Consider the following 24,846-nt stretch of genomic DNA (forward strand, 5'->3'; position numbering starts at 1 on the left):
AATTCCGGTATTGCAGGAGCGTTTGGTTAACAGATTAAATTTTCCATAAACGCATAAACGTTCTAATAATTGTTATAATCCCTGATCAAACATTATCGGCATATATTCCATCACATACACGATGACCCATTCTACTCTACATAAGCGTACGAAAAATACATATCAGCAACTTATATCATCTTGCTGCCAGCTGTCAGAAACAAAGTTCTCTCGTCTACGAGGAATTTCGACCACTCCTTAGGTATCATTAAATCCACGCCAGTAGAAGAAGCAAAAGGAGGAGGATCGTATAACTTTTACGGCGTCCCTAGGAATCAAGGAAAACACGAGGGATGAACACAGCCAGAAAGAGACCGCAAGAAAGAGAGCGAATTCTAAGATGAAGAAGAACAGGCTAAATAAGTGAACGATGCGCTATCGCGAACGACGCAGACGATACGAGCGGTTAGACGACGTCCAGGAGTAAGCGTCGAGATTATAAGGAACGCATACAAACCACCCCAGCTTTCTCTCTTCTCTTAGCGACCACGTGGACAGAAGACAGAGAACATTCAACGAACAAGCACAGCTAGAGCTACCTTGTACAACAAGGACGTCTCGTAACTGTAACCAGCGAGGGAGAGAGCTCTCCCTCTCTGGAGAGAGAGAGAAAGAGAGAGAGAGAAAGAGAAAGATAGATAGAAAAATATCTGCAAGAAACAGTAAAAGGGTGAAAAGGAGGAATATAGAGGGGGTGGTAAACGAAGGCAGAGGGGAAAAAGCAAAAGGAAAGCAGGACGCAAAGCTGGCAATGAGTAAGGAGAAGGACCAAGAGAGATCTTTCGGTGAGTGGAAGAGAGAGCTAGATGATTGGCAAAGAGAAAGAGGATGAAGAAGGAAAAAGAGAAAAGGTAACATGAGCGATGCGCTATCGCAAAACCCTGGCAGCGAACGCGGCACGACGCCGGGGTCGGCGCTATCGATTGGCGTCGGCGTTTCCTCGACGTCGCTATTTGCCCGCCGCCGACGTTTCCTTTCTCTCTTCCTCCTACTCGCCACCCTCTTCCATTCTCCCTGTCTTGCTTCCTCGTACGTTCTCACCTCCACTCCGTTCATCCTGCTTCGCCACCCTCGAACCACCCTCCTCTTCGTCTCTGTTTACCCTCGCTTCTTCTTCTCTCTCGCCCTCATAATGCTTCCTATAACAGTGTCCCTCTCTGTTGCACAGAATCACCCTTCTATTCGTCGAGCTTCTACTATCTCTATATACTTCTTCTCTATCTTCTCTATTTCACTACACATTAGACGATCCCATCTCTGTCCCGCCGGATGATTCCACCACCGGCTAGAAGCAACCACCCTTCGTTCTCTCGCCATCTACACCCCCTTGTGCAGCCTGCTAGTTGCATAGCTCTCTTCGTTGGTCCCTCGTTGCTCTCCGTACCCGCTCCTACCCCCCCGTCTACGACTCTTTTCCATCCGACGCGGTAACAGGTGTTGCTCCGGCCCCGAACTCGTACAAAATCGATGGGCAAGAGCCACATCGGCGTCGCGGCGAGGGGTGGGTTACCCCTGCCGGTTCGCCCTCTTGCTCGGCTTCCTCGTTCCTCTGCTCGTTTCAACCCCTCGATCGCGGAGCCAGCCAGAGCTTTATATATACACGTATACGTATAATGCCTGGCGTGTGTGTTCGCGAGACGGTGTGGCAGTTCGTTGGAGATGGAACGGAGCAAAAGCGAAACGGAGAGACGACGAGCAGTACGCTGCTCACGCTTGACAGGGGATGGTTGATAAAGCGGAACAAGGAAAGAAATAACCAACGTATAGGATAAAGAAGGAGAAGCAGTTTACGAGGGTGAAAGAGGTACTGGGGATGGTTTACGGAGCAGGACAGAAATAGAGGGAAAGTATGGAAGAAAAAAAGAGACAAAGCGTAAAGAGGGTGGAAGAGGACTGGGAAGACAGAGAGGGCAACACCGGGCAGGTTGTGTGCAGGCCTTTTAGGGAGGGAAGCGAGAAGGAGCTCTGCACGAAGCGAGGAGGAAAGGACGCAGGCGCCCAGGACGCGGGGCGACGCTGCTCGACGACGCTGCATTGGCAGTTGCACCCCAGCCACACCCGGTACGAGCCATGTAGTCGGGCTACCCTCCACCGCGATACACGGCGGACAATTGTTGCTTCTGCGCCCACAGGTGGTACATCTTCATCTTCGATCTTCGTGCCCGTAGACGTTCGCGTCCGGTGTGCCACGTCGTCGAACGCGACCGGGGCCCATGGACGAGCCTCGATCTATCGTTGACCGTTCGACCAAGCGCGCGTCGTGCTGCTCGTAACCGCGCTCTGCTCGTCCATGTCGTGCCTCTCTCTACGTGTCTAGAGACCCTAGTGTTACTTACGTGCCACCGCTTGCAAAAACCTATTTCGTTTCCTCGTTCAACGTCGTTTTCAACGTTCGTCCGTCATTTGTTTCGTCGTCGTGGTTACTTTTACGTATACTTCCGTGGTGCTGCTTTCATGATACTCGCGTCTATGTGTATTGTGAGCTTGGGTTTACCGTGTGCGTTACTCGAAGCAACCCCTCTACGGCAAACGACCCAGTCGTATCGAACCGAGTAGACAGGTAAAGTCGAGCCTGAATTATTTCTGCGTTAATCGAAGGTGTTAGGGAGGAAGAGGAATAGAAGAAAGAGAAAGGTGGGACGAAGAAAGAGTACGAGGAGGGACTAGGAACGCATACGTGGTTCGTCGCCGTGAGCCACCGGCGATCCAAGGCTGCGACGAGGCCCGCGAACAGCCGCACGAGGGCAGAGTTGTAGCTTCACGCGGGTTCCTCCTTTCACGGTGCTTCCCCGCCGTACAAAACCAGCCATCACCAGTACGAGGAGGCTAAGAGAGGGCGAAGAAGTCACGCAAAGTCCTCCTACGGGTTTGTTCCTGCTTTCTGACTGGCAAGCAAGACACCAAGCTACCAGTAGACACTGAGACAGGGTGAAAGAGAGAAAGGGAGAGGGGACCACTTACCAGAGGGAGTTATCGACTACACACGTAAGGCGACAGCGCACACGTACGGATACACAAACATCGCGGACCTGTTGTCCAACTTGTTGCTCGTCCCTGCAAAAGGCACACCTCGCCTGCCTCCACGACGCACACGTTTGCTTTCCGAAAAAGGACCTTCGGTTATTTACAATTCGTTAACTCGAAGATAGCAGCTTGAATGTTCAGCTGGAAGAACCACAGCCTGGCTGGCTCGGTCTGTTATTCAGCCTACCGAGAGAATCGTGATTAATCGAGCGTATTTTATAAATCCGCTCGCTCCAGAGATAAGAAACTGGTGATTCGATTTGCTCCTCTACGCTACTGGAATTGTACCTTCTTATTAGAAAATCTGTTTAATGGTGGAAGATTGAAGGTTCTACGAGAGACTGTTTTTATCGGGAAAATCGGTGATTTGTATCGAGAAGAAGGAATATATTTGGAAAGATTTTTTTAGAATTTACTGGAACGGTTTTAGAGAAGAAGAGTAAGAGGAAGCACGCGGCGTCGCGACCATCATTTATCGGATTCACCGTACTCGAAATCGCCGAGATGAGGGTATCGTCGCGAGAATGGACACGCCCGATGCTGCACGAGAGTGTTGCCGGCAGAATGGAACGATGCTCGGATCAGGAAGGCGAGTAGACGGTGAAAATTAGTCCGAGTGGCGAGAACTGACCTCTGAGAGAAACTCGATACGGTATCAGGACGAACCGAGATATAAAACATAAATAATTAAATATAATATGAATATTCATAAATAATCACGAAGTATATGTACATTTTTAATAACCGTGAACACTGAAGCAAATTTTAATCGAAGAGAGTTTTTCAAGCGGTGTACGAAAGAAAATTACCGAAGAAAATAGCGTTAATAAAATAGTTGATACGGATTGTTTGGATTTTATTAAACTACGATGAAGCGTATAGATGAAAGATTTATCCAGAGGAAGAACGTAAGCACCGGAGGCGACAGTAAGCGGAAGACAGGGCAAAAGTAGACGAAGACCGAGAAATACCGTAAGAACCACGTAATCTTCCACCCGTGAATACAACGAAAGCAATATTACAAACAAGGTAAAGCAACAAAGAGAATCTAAGAAAAAAAAACAAAAGAAGCAAACTAAGAAGAAATAAAGCAAGGCAAGCTACATTTTTCTTTCTCTCTTATAAACTCGAGTTACACCGAAGAATCTCATCTGGAACCACGTACATTAACACGTGCAAACCAAGTGTTATTAAAAAGAAAGTTTCCAGTGAGGAAACATTTCCGGATAATCTCAACTTCCGGGTGTATCTGAAATCTCGAGTTGGACTGACTCGCTTCGCCGAAAAAATATTTTAATATAAATCTATACACGTATCTATATGTGTATATATACACACTATATAAATACACAAATATACAAGTATATTTATACACACAGACACGTGTGTATATATATTTACGTGAAATACACACGTAGCTCCGTTTGAAATCGTGCAACGACATCTAGAATTAAAATACCGCCCCCAAACGGCGATCGGAATCGACATTTCCGGTAGAAACGAGCCCGCCACAAGGAAGTGTCCCGTTTTTATCAACTCTGCGAATCGAATATCGATGCTGCAATTACTTGGAGCTTGACTAGTTCCTCCCGAAACACTCGTGTAAGTCCACTTGGAACACGTTTCATCGTACGACACAGAGAACGCAGGACGAAATTTGTTTAACGAGCAAGAGGAGATTCGATAGGTGATCCAATCGCGAACAGGAAGTAGGATGAGGTCGAGAAGATTGACGATGAGAAACGAGGCGTTGCTGGGCTGAAGCATCGATCGTTCGATCGACCGTAATCCTGGTGGCCTCCACGAGGACCACCAGGGCGACATTTTGCGCGAATCGAAACCACGATCGATCGTTTGATAAACGACGATCGTCTTTGGCTGAACGACCGTCTATCTGGTGCTCTGGAAGTACAAACTCGGGAAGAATTGATCATTGAGAAAAATATTTCGTTTTTCGAAAAGAATATAAACATTGGAGGATTTCTTCTTACTCGTCACACCTTTTTTTAACTAGAAATATAATCGAAATAATTCAATAAAAATCTATCCGATGCTCTGGAAATACGAAGATAGAGAAGAATTTTTTTCCAAAAAAATATAAAAATTGAAGGATTTCTTTTTGTTAGTTGTTTATTCTTCATCTACATCGGATCTGAATTTCTCTCTATTTAGGAACAAGAGAAAGAAACCAAAAGCCAAGATGCCGCGGTGTTATATGGTGAAGAAGGCCCTGTGCAACAAGTATATAAGCAACGTTGCCAGAGGATTCGAGAGCTGGGGTCGCGGAAGGACCACGCCATCGCCGACCACCATACAAATCCCAGTTTCGCCTACAGAAGGGAGCGTCGCACCCCCTGTTGCTCAAGGTACAATCCTGGCTCCGGCTTCTTATAGTTCTACCTTTGGCTCGATTATGATCCCTGGTATAGTAATTAAATGGTCGTGCAAGATTCTTTACGATAGAAGCGATAGGTGTTTGGGGATTTCGTGTTTTATGGAGTACGTGGCGGGTTGATTATAGCTCAAAGGCTTTCATTGATTGATACTTGTTGCGATTAAGTACAGATGTTAAGAATACGAGATACAAAGTTAATACATGCTTCCTTCTGATTTTTGTACTATAATCTTGTTATTTTTTCTTTTTTATTATATTTTTTCTTTTTTAGTTCTTCTTTATTCGGGTGTTTGGATTTATTGGAATTTGGTCGGATTTATTATTTTTATTTATTTAAACTAATTTGGATTTATTTAGATTTGTTTAGGATCATTTGGATTTATTCGAATTTATTTAGGTTTATTCGAATTTACTTGGGTTTATTCGAATTTATTTGGATTTATTTAGATATTTTTAAATTCGTCTGGATTTATTGGCATTTATTTAGACTTTTTGTTATTTTAGGGGGACGTAATTGGACTTACTTGAATCTCAATTTATTTAGACTTATTTGAATATATTCGAATTTATCTTACGTAGAAAATATTTTCAAACACATACTCAAAAGAATTATATAGCATCGAAGATTATTTTAAACCATTGCTTCCATGATTCTCAAAGCGTTATCATCCTGAAAAGGGATGAAGCTCGATTACAAATAAAAATAATAATGGTCGATTTTGAAGCGGAAAATCGATCGCGGTCATGCGTGAAGATTCAGAAACGAGTATCGTTATATCACGACGAAGAATGTTGAGCGATATCTTACTTGCGATTATTACGTTCAATTAATACGATTTTTGCTATTGGCCCGTGGTATTGATTCAGCCTGTAGCCATATATCGTTCATCTCGTGCCGAGGCACTGCACGGACGCGTGTCTTGCTCCTAGCAAGAAAACCTTCTGCATACTTTTGCAAAAAACTAAATTGCCCTTCACATCGTAACTAGTGAACGATGCAAGTGAATGACGTGGAAAATGTGAAAGAATCATTCTTGATATAGGTAATTTCTCATTTGAATTTTATGCCAAACGTTCTCTTAAAACATTAAAACACTTTTACTCAGTTGAAACTAAAGCGAAATTGAGATATAAAAAATTCAAGGACTGTAGAAGGATTAGTCGAAGGATTAACGTGTCAAATACGTACAAACTCTTCCGTCTTTTTATAAATGAACCGTTCAGAAACTATATTAATCAACTCGCGTTGTTCTACGAAATTAGGGTCATGATGTATATACATATATTTTTATAAATACTTTTAAAGAGGCTTCGTCGTTACTATATTTTAACGTCGTCGTGGTGAAAATTCCTAGCGTCGGAGTAATTCGCGGTAACGTGTTACTCACCACGGCAAAGCTGCATTAATTGTCTGAATTGTCGTTCCCGGTGGCAGCAGTTTCCAGCAACGGCCCCGTTTATGCTTCGCGTTCAGTAATCGAGTGAATGAGAGAGTGTCATGCGAAACTTGCCGGAGACGTTAATGGAGCTACAAAGACCGCACTTAAGACTCGTTACAATGCCAGTACACGCTTGCTTGGAGCCTCTCTCGGTAAAACCAGGCCAATCGAACGTGAAATACGAACGATTTCCATCGTAAAAGCGTCAGAAACTTACTGAAGATAAAACATTTCGCTTGACGTTTCAGTTAGATCGATTTAAATGGTGAAATCTTGAGAAAGGGACAGATTTCTATGATCAAAACTGAGGTAATATATAGATACAATAGATTCGTAAGTTCTCCAGATCTTCAATGCTATTGTACGAAGGTAGTTGTTCTTACTTGCATTTTGTGAACTTCCTGGAGTTTCCTAATTAAGCCAATCGATGCTAGAATTAATATCGAAATTAACGAATATCAATTGTTTCGAATGATCAAACATCGAAACAACATCCAATCATCTGATCTAGAAAAATCATGATACTTCAAAATCTTTCAAAATAGCCCATGAAATCAAAGAATTCACCTAATCTAAGCACTCAATAACCCACAATTGACTCAATCTCATCTTCTTGTAGCTCGACTGCTGAAAACGCAAGACTCCGTAGATCTCGGAGAAAATTGCAGGCTCATCACGTTGTCACGCTAATAGCAAAGAAACTTATCCCAAGGGAGGTGAAACACAGCGACAACAACACTGAATCGAGACTCGAAACAATTCTAAGGAAAAAAAAGGAAAGAAGATAAGAGGAGCGTCGTTGAAACGAGACACGCAGTTTCATAACCGAGTTATCGTGAAATTTTATATCCGCTCGGTCGTACACTTTCCTTGGCCAGCCACCCATCCCCTTTGACCTCGTTTCCAACATGCTTGCCGTCATAATCCCTGGTCCTCCTTCGTCTCACCCTCTTGCCACTGCTACAACGAGGTTCGACACTCTTTCGTTGGCACGTCGACAACAGAAGAACCCGGCACGCTCCTCTCCCCCGCGATTTCTCCTCGTTAAACCTCGATTAAAAAGTCAAATTAAGAAATCGAGTTACGCGCCGCGCTGTCGCTCGTCAGTTGTCTCGTTAATATCGCATTGTCGCGGACGGAAGGGACGAAATAGGGCTGACGATGCCGTTTCCGCTCCTTTGCTCAAAGTGCTCCTGGCTCTCCTTTGTGTTCTCCTTCCTTTTTTTCGACTTTCCCGTGCTTTTTTCTCGGAGGAAGGAAAGCAGCCGCGGTTATTGAATTGCACCAGCTTCCTCGTTTCGCTTTGAGAACTTACCTGGAACGATGGAGCAGAGAATTTGAGGGATCTTTCAAATTTTAGGATTTATCAGCCTCGTAACGTTAATAGTACCTCGAAATTGTATATACTATGGTTTTAAATTTGTGGTACGATCAAAGCAGGGAGATTCTACGACTCAAAGTAAGACGATGATTAAGAGTAATCACGGTGGATATTTTAGTTTCGAAATCAAGTTTGAGAATACGTGGAGCAGAAAACAAAATACAAAAATAAGTCGAAGATGTAGAACAAGGCTCCCTTCATTTAAGGCCTCGCTTCTGTGGAAATTTAATTTGGAGATTTGCAAAGTACGTATGCACCAGGCTAATTCTTGCCTTACAACTTAAGTTCCAATAGCACGTGCTATAAACGACGACAGGGTTGGTCGCACGCTGAGCCATTTCACGGTTTGGCTGAACGTTCGAAGCTGTGCAAATGGCACATGTCTTTTGATATGTAAATGTATGTGTAAGGTACAACTAATTTTATTCTGCAAGATATTTGATAACTAATTATTACAATTGATCATTAAACAAGAAAGATTTATTATCTTAAAGTGAATAATAAATCAATAACATCGACGTTCCACGTCTTCCACACGATTGTAGATTAAGGGATTAAGCATGTTTAAACTCCATATCTTGCAAAGACCATTAGTTTTAAACACATCAATGGAATCTCAAAATTGTATATAAGAATTGGTCGTCTTAAATGCATCAATTGACTTTGTAAACCAATCACAGCTGCAGAAATATCTTTTCTGTCGCAGAAAACCTGAATACGAAGTCCCAAGATACGACTGCGACGACAGGAGCGAAGACGCTCGAGCAGAATGTCCCGAAGGAGAAGGTAAACGAGCCTAGCAATGTGGACATGACGGCGACGACAAACACCACGAGTACACCATCGACGGAATCTTCGACTACAGCTCGAACGGAGACATCGGTGATCACCTGCACAGCTACATGCTCACCATCCACGGTGGTAGCTCCTCAAACGACAGAATCAATCGCCTTGAGCGTCGAGGACACAACGATCACGACGTCCACGTTGCCTTCCACGGCTCCCATATCACCGTCCAAAACAGTTCACACAGACCATCAGCAACATACGACCGTGCTCCATTACACGCCACCAAGGGAGCCTTCTCCACCTTCGAACACCGCTACACCGTACCACGTGGAAGAAACAGCGGATCATTCCACGTCTGATTCAAGGATAGGGTCCAATAACGGTAATGTGATCACCAATTGCGTGTCCTCGATGTTCAAAGACCGTTCAGCAGCTGAAACAGAAGCTGCACACGATTTACTAGAGCTCTCAAGATCGTTGCCCCCATTACCACCACCCAGTGTCGCCATCGGGCCACAAAACGTGATAGAGTCACCTGCAACCGATATCCAAGAGATGACGGTGTACCAACCGAATCAACCGATCTACCAAGTGAACACTATCGGTTTAGCAGGTTCTGCAGTCTACACCCATCACCAACACCAGCAACCAACAACAGCGAGCATCATTTACGAGCCCAGCGCAGCGATAGTCCAGCAAACGGGCAGCGTGTTCATTCCACTATCCCCTGTTCAAGAGATTCTGCTCACCTATAGCGCGCCGTCCATCCCGTGCACGCCGGCCATCCCGTGCACACCGACCATCCCGTGCACGCCGATTATGACTACACATCATCCACCCCAACTAATACCACAGCAACAGCATCTTCTCCCAACCATAGAGACAGCACCACCATTGACCCCACCTACGTCAGAGTGTAGCAGCGATATTGAAAATAATAATCCCAATTCGCAACCCAGTCAGAAGGATAAAGAGGTGCAAACGGTGCTCGAACAGAGCGAAGTGAAACCGGCGAGTTATACGTATGACACTTTATTGGTAACTGACGGGAGGTCGAAGAATAAGAAGGTTTTACCTATTCAGAAGACGCAGGAGACTGAACCGATTGAGGGACTTGAGGCGTCAAAGATCGGGCGTTACGTCTGTTGCGAGTGCGGTAAGTTGTTGAGAAAATTAGATATCGTGAGAAATATTGGGATCAGGGTAGTTGTTGTCAGTGAATTACCCCATCTAAAGTACTCTCATTGTCATTTCTTCGAGTGTCGCTCATTTTTTTGCTATAGGTATTTTTAAAAAGAAAGATATTGAATTTTAACTACACAAATTTTTGTAGCTTCAAAGGCACGGATTAGTTTTACATAAAATGTGTCTCTTGAAAAATAGGATCCATTTAAACCCGAACAGCAGGTCAGCCCCATCACGTCATCGTTCACAGTAGCAATTTTCTGCTTCCAGGTAAACAGTACGCGACTTCGTCAAACTTGTCACGACACAAACAAACCCATCGTAGTATCGACTCGCAATCGGCGAAGAAATGCATCCACTGTGGCAAAGCATACGTAAGCATGCCAGCCTTGGCGATGCACGTGCTGACCCATAAACTAACACACAGTTGCGGTGTCTGTGGCAAGATGTTCTCCAGACCGTGGCTACTCCAAGGACACCTGAGAAGTCACACGGGCGAGAAACCTTACGGGTGCGCGCATTGCGGCAAAGCGTTCGCCGATCGGTCGAATCTGCGCGCCCACATGCAGACGCACTCCGCGGACAAGAACTACGAGTGCCACAAGTGTCACAAATCGTTCGCGCTCAAATCTTACCTGAACAAGCATCTAGAATCCGCCTGTCAAAGGGAGAACGACGATTCCAACAATGACCTAGATGCACCTCAATAAATTCCATCGAGTTACGGTCACTTTTGGCGCTAGTGTCGCTGCATGTCATCAAGTAGGTTTTTAAGCTTCAGGTACTGGAAAAATTTAAAGAACGATCGAGAAAATTGAGTCAGGTTTGGGTTAAGTTTTCGGTAAAATTCAAGAAAGAATTTATGGAGAGTAATTCTGAGAAATTAAGTAAATGGAAGTTGACGGTGTCAGAAAATGTTTGAAAAGTTGAGAGTGAAAATATTAGATACTAGAATAGAAACTTTGGTAAGAAAATTTGAAGCAATTCAGGAAGTGGTTGTGAGAAAGAAAATGTTTGAAGGATAAGAAGCGAGAATATTAGATATTAGAGTAGAGTCTTTGAAATTGAATAGTTATAAGTTTGAATGTTTAAGAAAGTTTGGTGGATTAGTGTAAACGGATAACGAATGTAGTAAGATACTTAAATAGCTCGAAGATGTTTGATAGATATCTAAATCCTCGAAATAATTTTTCCTCCAAGAAATCAATTCGTATTCTTTTCTTTCAGTTGGCGACACATCAGACGATAAACGAAATGCAAAAAAAAAATTCTCCAAGGTGCAATCCCTTCTGGTATCAACTTCAATGGGTCAATTCAATCTTTCTGGAATTCAACAGTGACTACTTCGTTGTTTCCCTTCCTCCCTCTCGAAAACTTCCAAAATTCCACGAACCATTCTCTCGATGAAAACCGTAAAAGGAAGGATTCGTCCACGAAACAACAGAAACAACGAAGAATTTCGATCGTTGACGTCACAGGTGATTCTTCATTATTAACCAGCAATCACGAATTCATCAAGTTCCCAGTCTGGGTAAGCAAACGATCTCAAACTGATCGCGATTCATGTCACCAGAAGCTACCAGCAAGCAAGGAACAGACATTTTGAAGATGAAACCCATAAAATAGGCGGACGTTGAACCAACACGAGAATATCGTGGTTAAACTAACGTTCTGAATTCTCGTTTTGTTCTTCGTGTGAGTAAACATCCAAAGGCATATATTATTAACGTAAGCTGATTATTAAAGTCGTGTTCGCACAGAGAAAGGAACGTTAGAGGAGAACGGAGCGTATATACAGGGATAAATCGTCGTAAAGTAAGGAGACACGTGTTTCATTGCATCAAGACGCGCATGGTGCGATTCAAACGACATTCCTTTCGTCCATGGACGCTCGATGAGATTTTATTCGTCGTCCGATGAAATCGATATTCGCGTGGCATCAAGGGAAACGAAAACGACGCTCGTTCGCTTCCCGATGAAGTGTCTGATATACGATAGGGAGAAGCAAAGAACGAACAGCGCGGCGAAAATCGATGCAATACTATCGAGGGACCATCAATTTGTGAGTAAAATTCATTTCGAATCGCCGATAGTCGATGGGAACCGGGTCAATTCTAGTCAAAGAACTTCGGAATCCAATGAAAATAATGCATGCTCCAAGTACGCTTACTAGTCGATTTAACGACCTTCTCTTTGATGAAACTTGGCAGTTTTCAGATGTCGCGTGGCAATTTGTGTACCATCGTCAAATTCTTATTGGTTTTCTGCGTGCTCTTCTGCAATTTGACTTAATGTAATAGCCTGTATATAGTGGATCCACTAATTGGGATCATTAGCATGTTCATAGGAATATTTTACTTCTATCTTAGTTCTATCTTAGTCGCGCGGAATAAAATAGTCGAAACACAGACTGAAACGTGATTCGTGATAGGGAAAGCGATCTCAAGCGACCAACTAATTTCAGGGCAAGCTATAGCCAAAGAAAATTTCGTTTGATTCTCCATTTCATACTTGTCAACGCTTTAACGTGCCTCTTCTTTTTCGATTCTGCTCGAGATTAATCTCAACCTCATTCTCAACTTTCTTTCGTATTTATTTTTCGTACAAATGTACTAATATCTTCACGGCGAGGTAAAACAATATATCGTATCGTAACTTGATCGTCGTCGAAATGATTCGCGGGCAAGTTGATATCCGATACCTATCGATGGATGATAGGAGACTATCGATGTTAGAAACGCGAAAAGTTTCCGCGCGAATGTAATTTCCTCGAGGAATCGTTTTCCCAAAGTTCCATCGGCGCCCTTGGCGTACAATGGAAACGATAGAGGGAGGATGAGCACACGTCGGAGGTTTTCATCAACATTTCACGTAAACTGGACCACCTGTTGAATGCAGGAATGACCATTGGTGGCGAAAGGGTCGCTCTCTCGTTTCGCTCTCCTAAATTATAGAACATCCTCCCGTAATTTCCTCGTTGTCAGAAGTATACGCCAACGAGACCGCCATTTTTCTGTTTCCATTTTTTTTTTTCTTCAATGAGAGATGATTTATAGAATGACTCGATCTGCATATTAAAAAATTATGGAAATTTTTTACATCCTCGAGAAATTTCCTAATCACCTATCTAGTCAGAAGCTTCTAGTTGGTGATCGATCACTAACAAAACCTTGAGATTCTTCTTTTATCGTAAATTTCGAAGATGGAAATCTCCTTCGACAATTTCTAATTTAATAAGGCAATAATGCAACTTTTACTCGATAGTTTGTAAGTGCATAAATTTTTATTTTAGGAATTAACGAATGAACAAATATTGCAAAATAGATGTAGACTGTTCTATGCATAAGATTGTACTTAGATCGTTAGCTACGCTTTCATCGTTCCTAGTCCAATAGTCGTTTTATTTATCGTCTAGTTCACTCGTACCACTCTTAATCGTAATATTAATTTAATATTGTATTGTAACGACGGAAGGAAAATTAGAGCGGGAAAGACGAAAGGAATGTCGACGTATAGAAAATATCAAGGACAAGCACCGGCAAGAAACTGAAAAAAGGAATAAAGAGACTTCCGCTCTAGTCAGTGAGCTACGCTTGTATTGTATCGTTTTATCTTAGGTTGCCTCGAAAAATGGGGCTTAGTCTTGTATAATAGGTGAAGTGATCGTTCTTAAATTTAAGTTGTTCGTGTCGCTATTGCTTTCATGTGGGAAAAAACGCGTTTTTTATAACGACCGTAGAGATATTTTGGTACGAAAACATTTTCAGCGATTAGAAAAAAAAAAAAAACAAGAAACTTAGGGGATCGACCGATTATATTATTGCGTACTCGACGTATCGGTTAATTCGCGTTAAGTAGTTTTTAAACGGACGCAACGGAATAAACGAGCTTTAGCGGTTTAAGTTTCTAATAAACTAAAGAAAATGAGAATAAAACGGCGTCGAATGCGTCTGCAAGTTTTCTCGCGCCGTGTGTCTGTTTAGCAGAGCAACGTCGAACCTCGATCTCGAGGATTTTCACGTCTGCATTCGACATACCAGCAACGTGCAAGTGATTTTTCGAAAACAGAAAATGGAAGAAAATTCAACCCTTAAAGGCGATCACGAATGAAAGTTTACTGAGACGAATCTTCTTTAAACTATAAAATTAATTGTTTTATCGTTGTTCGATCTAGACGAGCAGCAGCAAAATTACCGTTTGCGCTGGTCAAATAACATAACGGTGGTGGTATCGTTACTGGACGATAACATCAAAACAAGGTCCATGATAGCCTTGAAGGGTGAAAATTGAAAGAAAGAGGAAGATTTTAAAAACAGATACAACTCTGAATTTAATTCCACTCTCTTTGATAGATCGACGGTTGTAAACGGAATTAATGAAATCACGTGTACGTTGCTCGTAACAGTGTTTGAGCGAAAAGTCAGAAATAGACTTGCCTAACGTTCGTCCGTTCGATTCTATAAGACTAGATTGGCTGTTGACATGTAAATATATTCGATTATTTTTCCACGTTCTTATATAAAGTCTATTATAATTGTAAGTATAAGGTTCCTAGACGTAGTAGCTATTTTCTCTTAACGCTTTTATTTATATCATTTTAATTAACGATGAGTTAAGCGAGTCTGTGTCTGACCAAGTTTCAACGATTAGGGGAACAGCTTCGAAAATCGTCCCGTACGTTCGTTTCCATGGGACAAACCAAACATTCCAGTTCTATTCAATATTATGGGAGACGGATAATAATAGTTCATGCCGGTGTTGCGATAACCGGGAACGACCAATTCGAACAGGTCGTTGGAAAATTTGATCCACATCTTCAATGATATTCACAAGCTGTACCAGTCTCGTTTTCGTGCTCTAATACACAATACTCGACAGTCAATCGAATCTCTAATCAATTAGAGTTAACCTCGTAACGGTAGTCAATAATGAAACAAAAGAGAATGATCTATATGGTTATCAAAGTACATCTTCTTCATCAGCGCAACAAATTTTAACAAAGATAAAACTTCTTAGGAAAGGCGAAGTATATTAACGTCTGGATTCTTCGAATTAGAAAATTAAAAAAGATATAGTATAGCGCAAGCGATTGATCACTGAGATTATTATTTAATGAAGAGCTACGATACCTTTTTCTCATTCAATAATTGCTAGACTAGAGATTTTTATGCATTTATGAGAAATTTCAAGAAACAAAAATGAACAGGATACGTGTAAAACATGAAAAGTGGAGTAGTTGATATAATACAGACTACGTGAAATAAATTTCTGTTTAGACACCATATCTTTAGTGTTGCGTTCAGAAAAATATAAATTCGCATAGATACCTGCAGTCTAATAATCGCTACAGTGGTGATAAATAATTTGAAAGATGCTATACAAGTATGAAGGCACGTTGCTTATTATTAACGCTATATTATTATCTTTATCACATAATACTACTTTTAACAAATTTCTAAAATTCTCGACATTGTTTGAATTAAAAAAATCTACAAATAATTAAATTCCTTCGTTCAAGATCAAACGACTCAGCGATCAATGCTTGACTCGAATAAAAAATTACAAAAATTCGTTGCCGTCTCGAAGACTATTTTCAGCGACGAAAAAAGTTTTCGAAACACGATTTCCTCGATGCTTTTTTGTCGAATTCGTGGACAGGAAAGCATGATAAGTTAGTGGAGTTAATTATTCAATGGTAAAGAGGAAAATAAGGGGGAAAAAAGAAAAGAAACGATGTAGCAAACCGCAGAACTGATGAACACGCGATTACAAACTAACGTTAGATCGTCGCCGTAGTGTAAACTTGAACGAAAGCAAAAAAAATTTACAAAAAAAAAAAATGGTACGATAAAAATGGTGTAATTATTAACTATATTAACGATAAACAAGCAGTCGACGCTATTTTTTAGATACGCAAACGAGTTAAGCCAGGACCCAGGACGATCATGCCTCGTACGTTTCTCGGTCCAGTGAAAATCAATTTTTCTTGTTCAACGTCACAAAGAACACACAATTTTTATTGGCTGTGCGTTCATACTTCGAGCCGAATTTAATCGAATTGGAGGAATCGTGCATGTGTACGACGATTATCTGGGTAAAATTACTGTGATATATTTTAAAAATAACTTTATTGATTTCATTGGGACTATTATTAAACTCGGATTGTAGAGCAGAAGTTAATAATATATTATATTACAGGATATTTAGAAAGAAAGTTGGAAATGAAATTTTTCAAACATTAATCGCTCCTTCTTACAGAAAGATTGATCCTTAAAGGCTACCTTAATCGTTACTTGGTAAAAGTTCACAAACAGCACATCTGTTTCGAATAAAAAGAATTAATAAAGTTGGACAGATAGAATTAAATGTTTCACTGTTATTCGATATTAGAAGGTAGAAGATTATTGTTCAAAGTAGTTACAGATAACATTGTACTGTTACAGAGCGATAATATCAAGAGAAAATTCATACGAAGTGAAATTTCCTAACTTGTAAATAGCCTTTAAGGGTTGAACATCTTTCGGGCCGCAAAATGACTTTAAATTATAGGATCGAGGTTTTAAAACGCCCTGTATATTGAAACTAATTTCCGCGTGACAACGAATCAAGAAGTTTCTAAGTTTCTAATCTGAGCGAGATCTGTCTCGTAAGTTGAAGGAAACTTTATAATTGCGTCGTTATATTATCAGCGTAATTGATCTAAATCTTTCCATTGGCCAAGTTTTTCAGTACAACATAATTTACTAATTTTCTACTTTTTGCGTATGTCAGAGTTAATTACTCGGATTTGCGTCGTGCCGTCACGAAGCCACGCTTAACCGAATTTTTCTAGTAGATAAAGCTGATTAAACGGAGCCCTGATGTAACTAATTGCCTCATAGCCGTTATAATGTTAGCTAAAGGACAAACGAGCCGAAGAGCGAGGAAAGAGTGGAAGCAGAACGAAACAAGAGAAGATTTTCCTTGTTTCTTCAGCGAGAGACCGATTGCTATTTCGATTCGTCGCATAATTAAGCGTTTAGAAGACTCTAAAGAGGACCAAAGTACTTAAACGTAACTACGCCGAAGCCGTGGCGCTCTTAAACGCAGCGATAAAACGTAATTAATGTCACCTTTCGCGATTGTTGTCAATAAGCAAACGAGTAATAATGAGAAGGAAAAGATGACGCGAGGAAGAAAGAAAAGAAAGGAAAGAGAAGAAAGAGAGCAAAATAAGCGTGAAGGTGCTGACTGTTAAAATTACGTACGTTCGAAAACACGGTAAAAATGAACAACGAAACCAACGTGACAAAAGTTGTCCGCTGTAACTATAATTAATTAACTTATTAGACCGAATATGCACGATATATGCTATATCTATGTGTATATGTACGTATATGTTAGTCGAATTTTCGCTACACCGAAACTTTTCGCGAGAACGATCGCCTCTAATTAATCTCGATACATGGACGCTTTCATGAAAAAAAAAAGAAAAAAGAAAAAAAAATTGTAAATCGAGCTTGATGTCTTTGGAATTTGGATTGTATCGGTCCTCTACGATAGAGTCGCTCTTATAAATACAATTTATATTTCTTGGTATTTATGTGTTAATATGAATGTTCTTATATGTTATGATAAATTAATGACAAAGTCATGATATAGCAATTATGATAGATTGATGTTAAGCTTCGTTTTCAAGATTTTCTATTTCTGAACGTAGTTTAGGAGAAAATTATTCGCAACGACGTAAGAGGACGTGAAAAATGAATTATCCATTGCACGTTAAACGGACAATTTTCAGGCACTAGATAAGAAACGGGTTATCCTTTATTAAATCCAATTATGAAATTAATTAGAGCGCGATCCAGGCTCGCCTCCGTACGCGATAATTTAGATTTCGCTCGAGTTTCATGCAGAGTCGATAAGTCTGAAATCTGCAAGTTATCTGCGCCATCGAATCATTTCGCATGTACCACAAGAAAACACACGTAGACACGAGGACAAGATACGAGCGAACAACGTTAGGGAAAAAGAAACGCATCGGTGAAAGCAGAACTTTATAGAGAAGCAGGCATGATCATCAGTAAACCTGGCTTTTGTGAAAAGGATTAAAAAAAAAAAGAGGAAAAATGAAAACGAGGAAAAAAAAGGAAAAAAACGTAAGATAAACAGAAAACATAAGATTTAGATTAGTGTGATACAAAGCACGACAAAGCAATAATTTAGTGATTGTACGATATATTTGATTAGTGAGTTAGCGAGCTAAGTTTAATGGTGAACTTTCGAAACCTATAAATACCTACTCGATAAATCGTATAGTTTTGTAGAAATGCTGAGAAGATTCGCCACTTCAGAGATGAAAAACAAAGAAAAAAAATTAAGAAAACGCTGTCTTGGGATCAAAGATAGAGCGACGAAGGTCGGGAAAGGGTTTTTAGTAAAATATGTAAAGCTGACGATCGATGATAAAATTTCATAACGATCTTTTCTTCTTCTTGGATTTTGAATTCGTCATTTTCCTTTTGTCCTCTTTATACACTATGCATTAATAATCTTACACATATGTACGTGTATGTGAACATCGCGTTTGAAGTACGTAGAAAAATTGTTTTTGCAAACTCTATTATAATATTTACGTTATACTTTTTATATATGCATTTATAAAAATTAACAAAAATCTTTTATAAATAAATGTGCAGTTATTCGAAACATTTATTGCTACGTTGTAAGCATTAAAAAGCACCAAGGGATAATTTTTATGCGAAACACGTAAAAATATTGCAAATTGTAAACGTAACATATAAGTAACAAACATTGTAAAAGTAAAAACATTGCAGATGTTTACATACAAATTTATGTTTATACGTAACCCTTTCATCGCTGAAAACTTCAAGTTTACATATTGCCTGCGTTCCGTATTAAGAGCATCAAGCCAACTAGAAATGAATAATATTTCTTTCATGCTATTAACTATGATATTATATAACACACTGCGTATAACGAGTATCGGTTGAATTAATTCAGAGATATGTATTTGGAAATTAATGGTAAAAAATTGCGGTCTTCCTTTTTTATACAATATGCACGCTCAATACTATATTTATGTAACTACACAATATGCGAGGAAAAAAGCAAAATACGTGCAGAAAAGCCAACGAAGAAGTAAATTGTGTCGCTGTTTTTAAATTTCTAATTGTTTCTGATGGGAACAATAACACGGGACGCGTATAAAATTAAACACTAGCAAATTTTTCGATCAAACGATACTTTTCTTCGGGACAAAACGTTCAATATTCCCAAGGGCGTTTCGGCTCATGAAAATAATTTTTAAAGAAAAATCCCAAGACTGATATAGTGGATATATCGAGATGCATGCACATGTATTGCTCCGATTTGTTTAAACACACATTTAAATGAGCTCAAAGCTTATTTATCTTATAGAGGTCATTTTTTAATGTTCTAACTTCGTAAATAATATGAGAAGGAAGAGAAAGAGAGAGAGAGAGAGAGAGAGAGAGAGTAAGTGAGTGAATGCATGAGGGAGAAAATAAACGAAGGTCTGGAATTTCTACATTCATGGACGCATCTTACTCTGTTTTTAACGTAGATATTCTTTTATTTTTTCTAAAAATGGATTGTACAATTTGTTATATGCTATATTCATCGTTAATAATATTTTATATTAATCGGTTAATAATTTAATTTCGTGAAACTCCTTACAAACGCGATAAAAATACAACACATTCACGACAACACGAGATACATCAAGGATAAAAAAAATTTGTTCCTAGAACCATGACCTTTTTACTGACAAAGAAGAGACCTTCGTCGTATCAAAGCATTTTCAATCTTGTCATAAATAATTATACGTATATGAAGCTTCATATACAAAGAGCAAGTAGAAGCAAGTTTACATTTTTTTTCCGTTTGGTCTTTTCTTTTCTCAATTGCTATTTTAATATAAACAAAAATCCAATTAATGTAAACGCATTATGTTTCATTGGAATATACTACAGAAATTCCACCAAAGCGAAACCCAACAATTAGCGATAAAAAGAAAACAGTAACATACCAAATTATCAATGTACTTACAATATTTAAGGATAAAAAGTTTCATTGCACTACATTTGTAAACTTTATTAATTATACGTTGCAAAAAAAAATGACGTGAACAAAAGTTGTTATTCATTTCACCTAATTCATCACTTTGCTCATTTACTCTTTAAAAAAATAATAAGTCATACGATCCTTATCATCTTATCGCTTTGACTATCGCTTAACTATAATTATAAGAAAAGTTTTTTAATAATTTATATTCATTGTCACGCTTTTTGTACACAACTTGGTTTTTGTTACAAAAGGGCATTGTTATACAGTGGATCAAACCGATATGGATATCTTTTTTTGCAAAACGGTATTTAATTTCATTGACATTTAAAAGCTTTGCATATTGCAAATTATAATATTATCATTTATAACCAATGCAATCGAGTGTATATTCGTGTATCGCTACTTATTACATGTATTTCAAACTATAATACAAAGTACTTAATAGGCTATAATCCATAATAGTATGGTTTATAATCGCTGTTGCGGTTGATTTTGAGAACTCATTCCTGAAACTGGTTGCGGTGGAGTATCTGTACTTTCACCCTTTTTCTTATCCTTCTTCGATTTATTCCATTCCTGTAAACCTTTAGGTAAACTGGTGTCCTCTTCGAACGATCCCGTACCCTCCACAAACTGTTCGTAAGTTGACTTTTCAGGGAAGGGCCTAGGACCTAGTAACTCTATCATATCATCTCTACTTAAAATTTCTTGCTTTAACAAACGTTCGGCAACCTAAACAAACAATCGTAAAATCATTCACCTGCTACTATAATCATAAAAAGTAACTTTTTTCATAAACCAAGAATATTTTATACCTTAGATACGTTCTCCTTATGTTTCATAAGTAAATCGCGTGTGTGAGTATGGGCTCGTTCAATTAATTCACGTACTTCAGTATCGATAAGCTGTGCAGTGTGTTCAGAATATGGTTTATCGAAAGTCATATCGCCTTGTTGTGGCATTTGAAAACTCACATTGCCAACTTTTTCGTTCATACCATACTGAATGACTTGAGCATATGCATTTGCAGTTACCTGATAAAAATAAATTCAATATTAGTAAATTACTTACGCGCGTTATAAATTTGTAAAGAAAGAAGAGAAACGCAGCACGACAATACTTTTTGTAGGTCATCTTGCGCTCCTGTCGTAATACGACCAAAAAAGATTTCTTCCGACACTCGCCCTCCAAGTGCCATACACATTCTGTCAAACAATTGTTCTTTTGTATAAAGATATTGTTCATGAGGTAAATATTGTGCATAACCTAAACCTTTTCCTCGAGGAATTATGGAGACCTGCCCCATAAAAAAACATAAGTGAAATTATAATCAAACTATTACTATTTTTGAAATCTAAGAATCACCTTCAGTAATGGATCCGCATATCTCAAAAACCAGCCTGCTACTGCATGGCCTGCTTCATGATAGGCAACCGTCTTTTTTTCTTCAGGTTGCAAGACATTCGTCTTTTTTTCCATGCCTGCAATAACTCTTTCAATGGCCTGTTCAAAATGTTTTAAGTAGATATTATCGCTCAAGTCTCTGGCTGCTATTAAAGCTGCTTCGTTACAAACATTAGCAATATCAGCTCCTAAAATCAATTCACTCATAGTATTTTCAATACATTTTTAACGTTCTTCTTTCATCTTTGTTTTCAAGATTTTATTAGTAACTAATTTCACTTTTTATACCTGTAAAACCAGGCGTTAAGGAAGCCATTTTTCTGGCTAATTGGTCTTTATCCATTGTGATTTTTAAAGGTTTCAAGTGTACTTTAAAGATAGAAGCTCGACCTTTAATGTCTGGAGCAGGAACGAAAATTTGTCTATCAAACCTTCCAGGTCGCAACAAAGCTTTATCTAAAATATCTATTCTATTAGTTGCCGCTAATACAACTACATTAGTAGTTGTATTGAAACCTGAAGAAAAAAATATATTACTCAACAAATATAAATTTTGAATAATGTAATAGATGATCTTATCAATTATTATTGTATACCATCCATTTCAACTAGAAGTTGATTAAGTGTATTTTCTTGTTCCGAATGACCGCCAAAGTTTCGGCCTCCCCTTTTTCTTCCAACAGCATCGATCTCATCAATAAATAATATACACGGAGCATGTTTCCGTGCCAATGCGAACATATCTCGAACTCTTGATGGACCAACACCAACGAACATTTCCAAAAACTCAGAACCTGATACACTAATAAAAGGTACATTTGCTTCACCAGCTGTAGCTTTAGCCAATAACGTTTTACCAGTACCCGGTGGACCTATAAAATATTATACAAGTTCTAAATTATAATCCTAAATTAATCCAAATCTAAGAAAAGCTATTTATTCCTAAGCTATATGTACTTACCTGTCAGCATTGCACCCTTAGGTATTTTAGCACCAAGCTCTATATATTGTTGTGGATTTTTTAAAAAATTTACAAACTCCATAATTTCAATCTTAGCTTCTTCACATCCAGCAACATCCCTAAATTTCAATAATACACATAGAAATATTTATAGCAATTATATAGCAAATAGGTGATAAATGAAATATTACTCAAACACGATATCCTTAAAGGGAGTCGTACAATTGCACACAACTTTTTCCTACTCTATAAATTGATTACTTGTTAATCGTTTCAACTGCATATTCGTTTGTCTTCTACCTGCTTTTGTTATTTTGTTAATACCTCTTGTTTTCCACTGTGTTCATTTCATCCTAAAACATTCTAACGAATATGGCAGAAGAGCCCAGAGTAGAAGAAAATTGTCTACAATTCATGATAATCTTTTGATATACTATAAAGTAGAATTATACAACAATATTTCTATTAACTTACTTAAATCTTACACCAATATCTTTAGAATTAACCATTTTTGCAGTTGATTCCATTAACGCTCCAAAAAGGCCACCTTTCCTTCCCTTACCAAGTGATTCTGCTGATTTACGGAATATATAAAATATGGCTCCTGTAAATAACATTTAATATTATATCCAGCTATGATCTAAATATCTGTCATAAATGTATATCTACACAAAAATAAACATAGCTTACCATACATAAGCACCTGTGGTAAAACTTTTAAAACATGATATAATTCTAGCTCATCCTTGTACTGTACTAATATATAATTTTGTGGCTCTATATTTAATTCAATTTGTGCATTCTCCAAATTTCTTTCAAAAGTTTCAACACTACCAATGTTGAACCATAAAGTATCCTACACAATGATAAAGTATCCATTCATTCACCTATTAAACTTAAATTAAACTACCTCTAAACTTACTTGTCCATTCACAAAATTCCCAGGTAATAATTTGACACGGACCCACTGTTTATTGATAACTTCCACTTTATCCACTACTCCCTTATCTAAATATCTAAATAAAATTAATATAAAACATTTACATAAAATTTGCATACTGGGTATGTCTACAAAAAATTACTATACATTATGATTCATTTACTTTGTTACAAATTCTTTCCATGTAATTTCTGTAGCTTGATTCGATAATTGTTGCAAATACAAGTAAAACAATCCCATTAATGCAACACCAAGAAGAAGCAATTTTTCGTTCTTTTTATCTCCAAATGATTTATTGCCTCCATTCCATTTAAACTCCCATGAAAATATACGTTTATCACTACTCGCAGAATGCATACTAGATTTTTGAGATTCTGCTCTAGATGATTGCGATTGAGAAGCTTCCTTGGATTGTTCTTGTTTAGCTTTCTCAGTAATCTTTTCAGTTTTACCAGAATTTTTTTCTATAGATGAGAAATTTAAGATATTTTATAATCTATTTTTTATAGTTTAGAGCAAATTAATACATATAGGATAATAACTTGGTTTAAAAAATTTTTCAAATCCTTTTGGTGGCTCATTGCGTAGTAATCTCCATTGATTTCGTAAATGTTCCAATGTACTTGTTTCGTTGCTATTTCTTATCAATGATAAATATCTTCTTAACTAAAACAAATTTTGTGATATACAATATAACAAATATAGCAATGAAATGCAACATAAAAAGCATTCTATACAAACATTATAAAAGTTTCAAATACTATTAATTTAATCTTTATATACCCACATTTAAATAAATATATACATAATTACAAAAAGTATCGGATAACTACAAATTATGTATACATCAATTAAAAAAAAAATTGATCTTTATTAAAGAAGTCATTCATGATAAAAAACAAAGGTTATGTCAGATCATATTTATACCTGAAATATATTGGCATTTTTGTAAACAGAGTTCAGTACAAATCTTTCTAATTTACTTGTCGAATGTAATAGCTGATGGGCCATATTTGTGGTAAGTGTCTGTAATCACGTAATATGATGAAATTTCGTAGTTTCCACACGTTCCTTGTAGTAGATTACCGGCCACAAGACATTATTTCAACAAATATCCCCAGTCTTAATCCCTATTTCTCGTTTACAACGCAAAACGTATATAAGTTCTTAAGCCGAACAATTATTGGTTATTCAATTTTG

At 38.6% G+C, this 24,846-nt stretch overlaps 2 protein-coding genes across 5 annotated transcripts; one reads left to right on the plus strand and one right to left on the minus strand.

Moving 5' to 3' along the window:
* Positions 1–1,096: 1,096 nt before the first annotated feature.
* Positions 1,097–20,379, plus strand: LOC100643767 (zinc finger protein with KRAB and SCAN domains 3). Of its 4 annotated transcripts, XM_048407204.1 has the most exons (6): positions 1,097–4,665; positions 5,236–5,429; positions 8,985–9,449; positions 9,531–10,223; positions 10,523–11,014; positions 11,480–20,379. In XM_048407204.1, the coding sequence occupies exons 2-5, from the start codon at positions 5,264–5,266 to the stop codon at positions 10,960–10,962; spliced, it is 1,764 nt and encodes a 587-aa protein (XP_048263161.1). In that variant the 5' UTR covers positions 1,097–4,665; positions 5,236–5,263; the 3' UTR covers positions 10,963–11,014; positions 11,480–20,379. The 4 variants fall into 4 exon arrangements, with proteins under 4 accessions (XP_048263161.1, XP_003396801.2, XP_048263163.1 ...); XM_003396753.4 differs by having other exon boundaries at positions 8,985–10,223; XM_048407206.1 differs by lacking the exons at positions 1,097–4,665; positions 5,236–5,429 and adding exons at positions 6,885–7,206; positions 7,517–8,523 and having other exon boundaries at positions 8,985–10,223.
* LOC100643893 (AFG3-like protein 2) lies at positions 19,823–24,775 on the minus strand. The gene is made up of 13 exons (XM_003396754.4): positions 24,574–24,775; positions 24,189–24,312; positions 23,810–24,110; positions 23,629–23,722; positions 23,397–23,562; positions 23,181–23,310; positions 22,707–22,825; positions 22,342–22,617; positions 22,034–22,261; positions 21,707–21,933; positions 21,462–21,638; positions 21,157–21,375; positions 19,823–21,073 (listed from the first exon to the last, which is right to left on the minus strand). Exons 1-13 carry the CDS (start codon positions 24,655–24,657, stop codon positions 20,810–20,812), a joined length of 2,409 nt encoding a protein of 802 aa, XP_003396802.3. The 5' UTR covers positions 24,658–24,775; the 3' UTR covers positions 19,823–20,809.
* Between the last annotated feature and the right edge of the window lie 71 nt (positions 24,776–24,846).

The sequence above is a fragment of the Bombus terrestris genome, chromosome 7 (assembly GCF_910591885.1).
Source record: "Bombus terrestris chromosome 7, iyBomTerr1.2, whole genome shotgun sequence".
Lineage (NCBI taxonomy): Eukaryota > Metazoa > Arthropoda > Insecta > Hymenoptera > Apidae > Bombus > Bombus terrestris.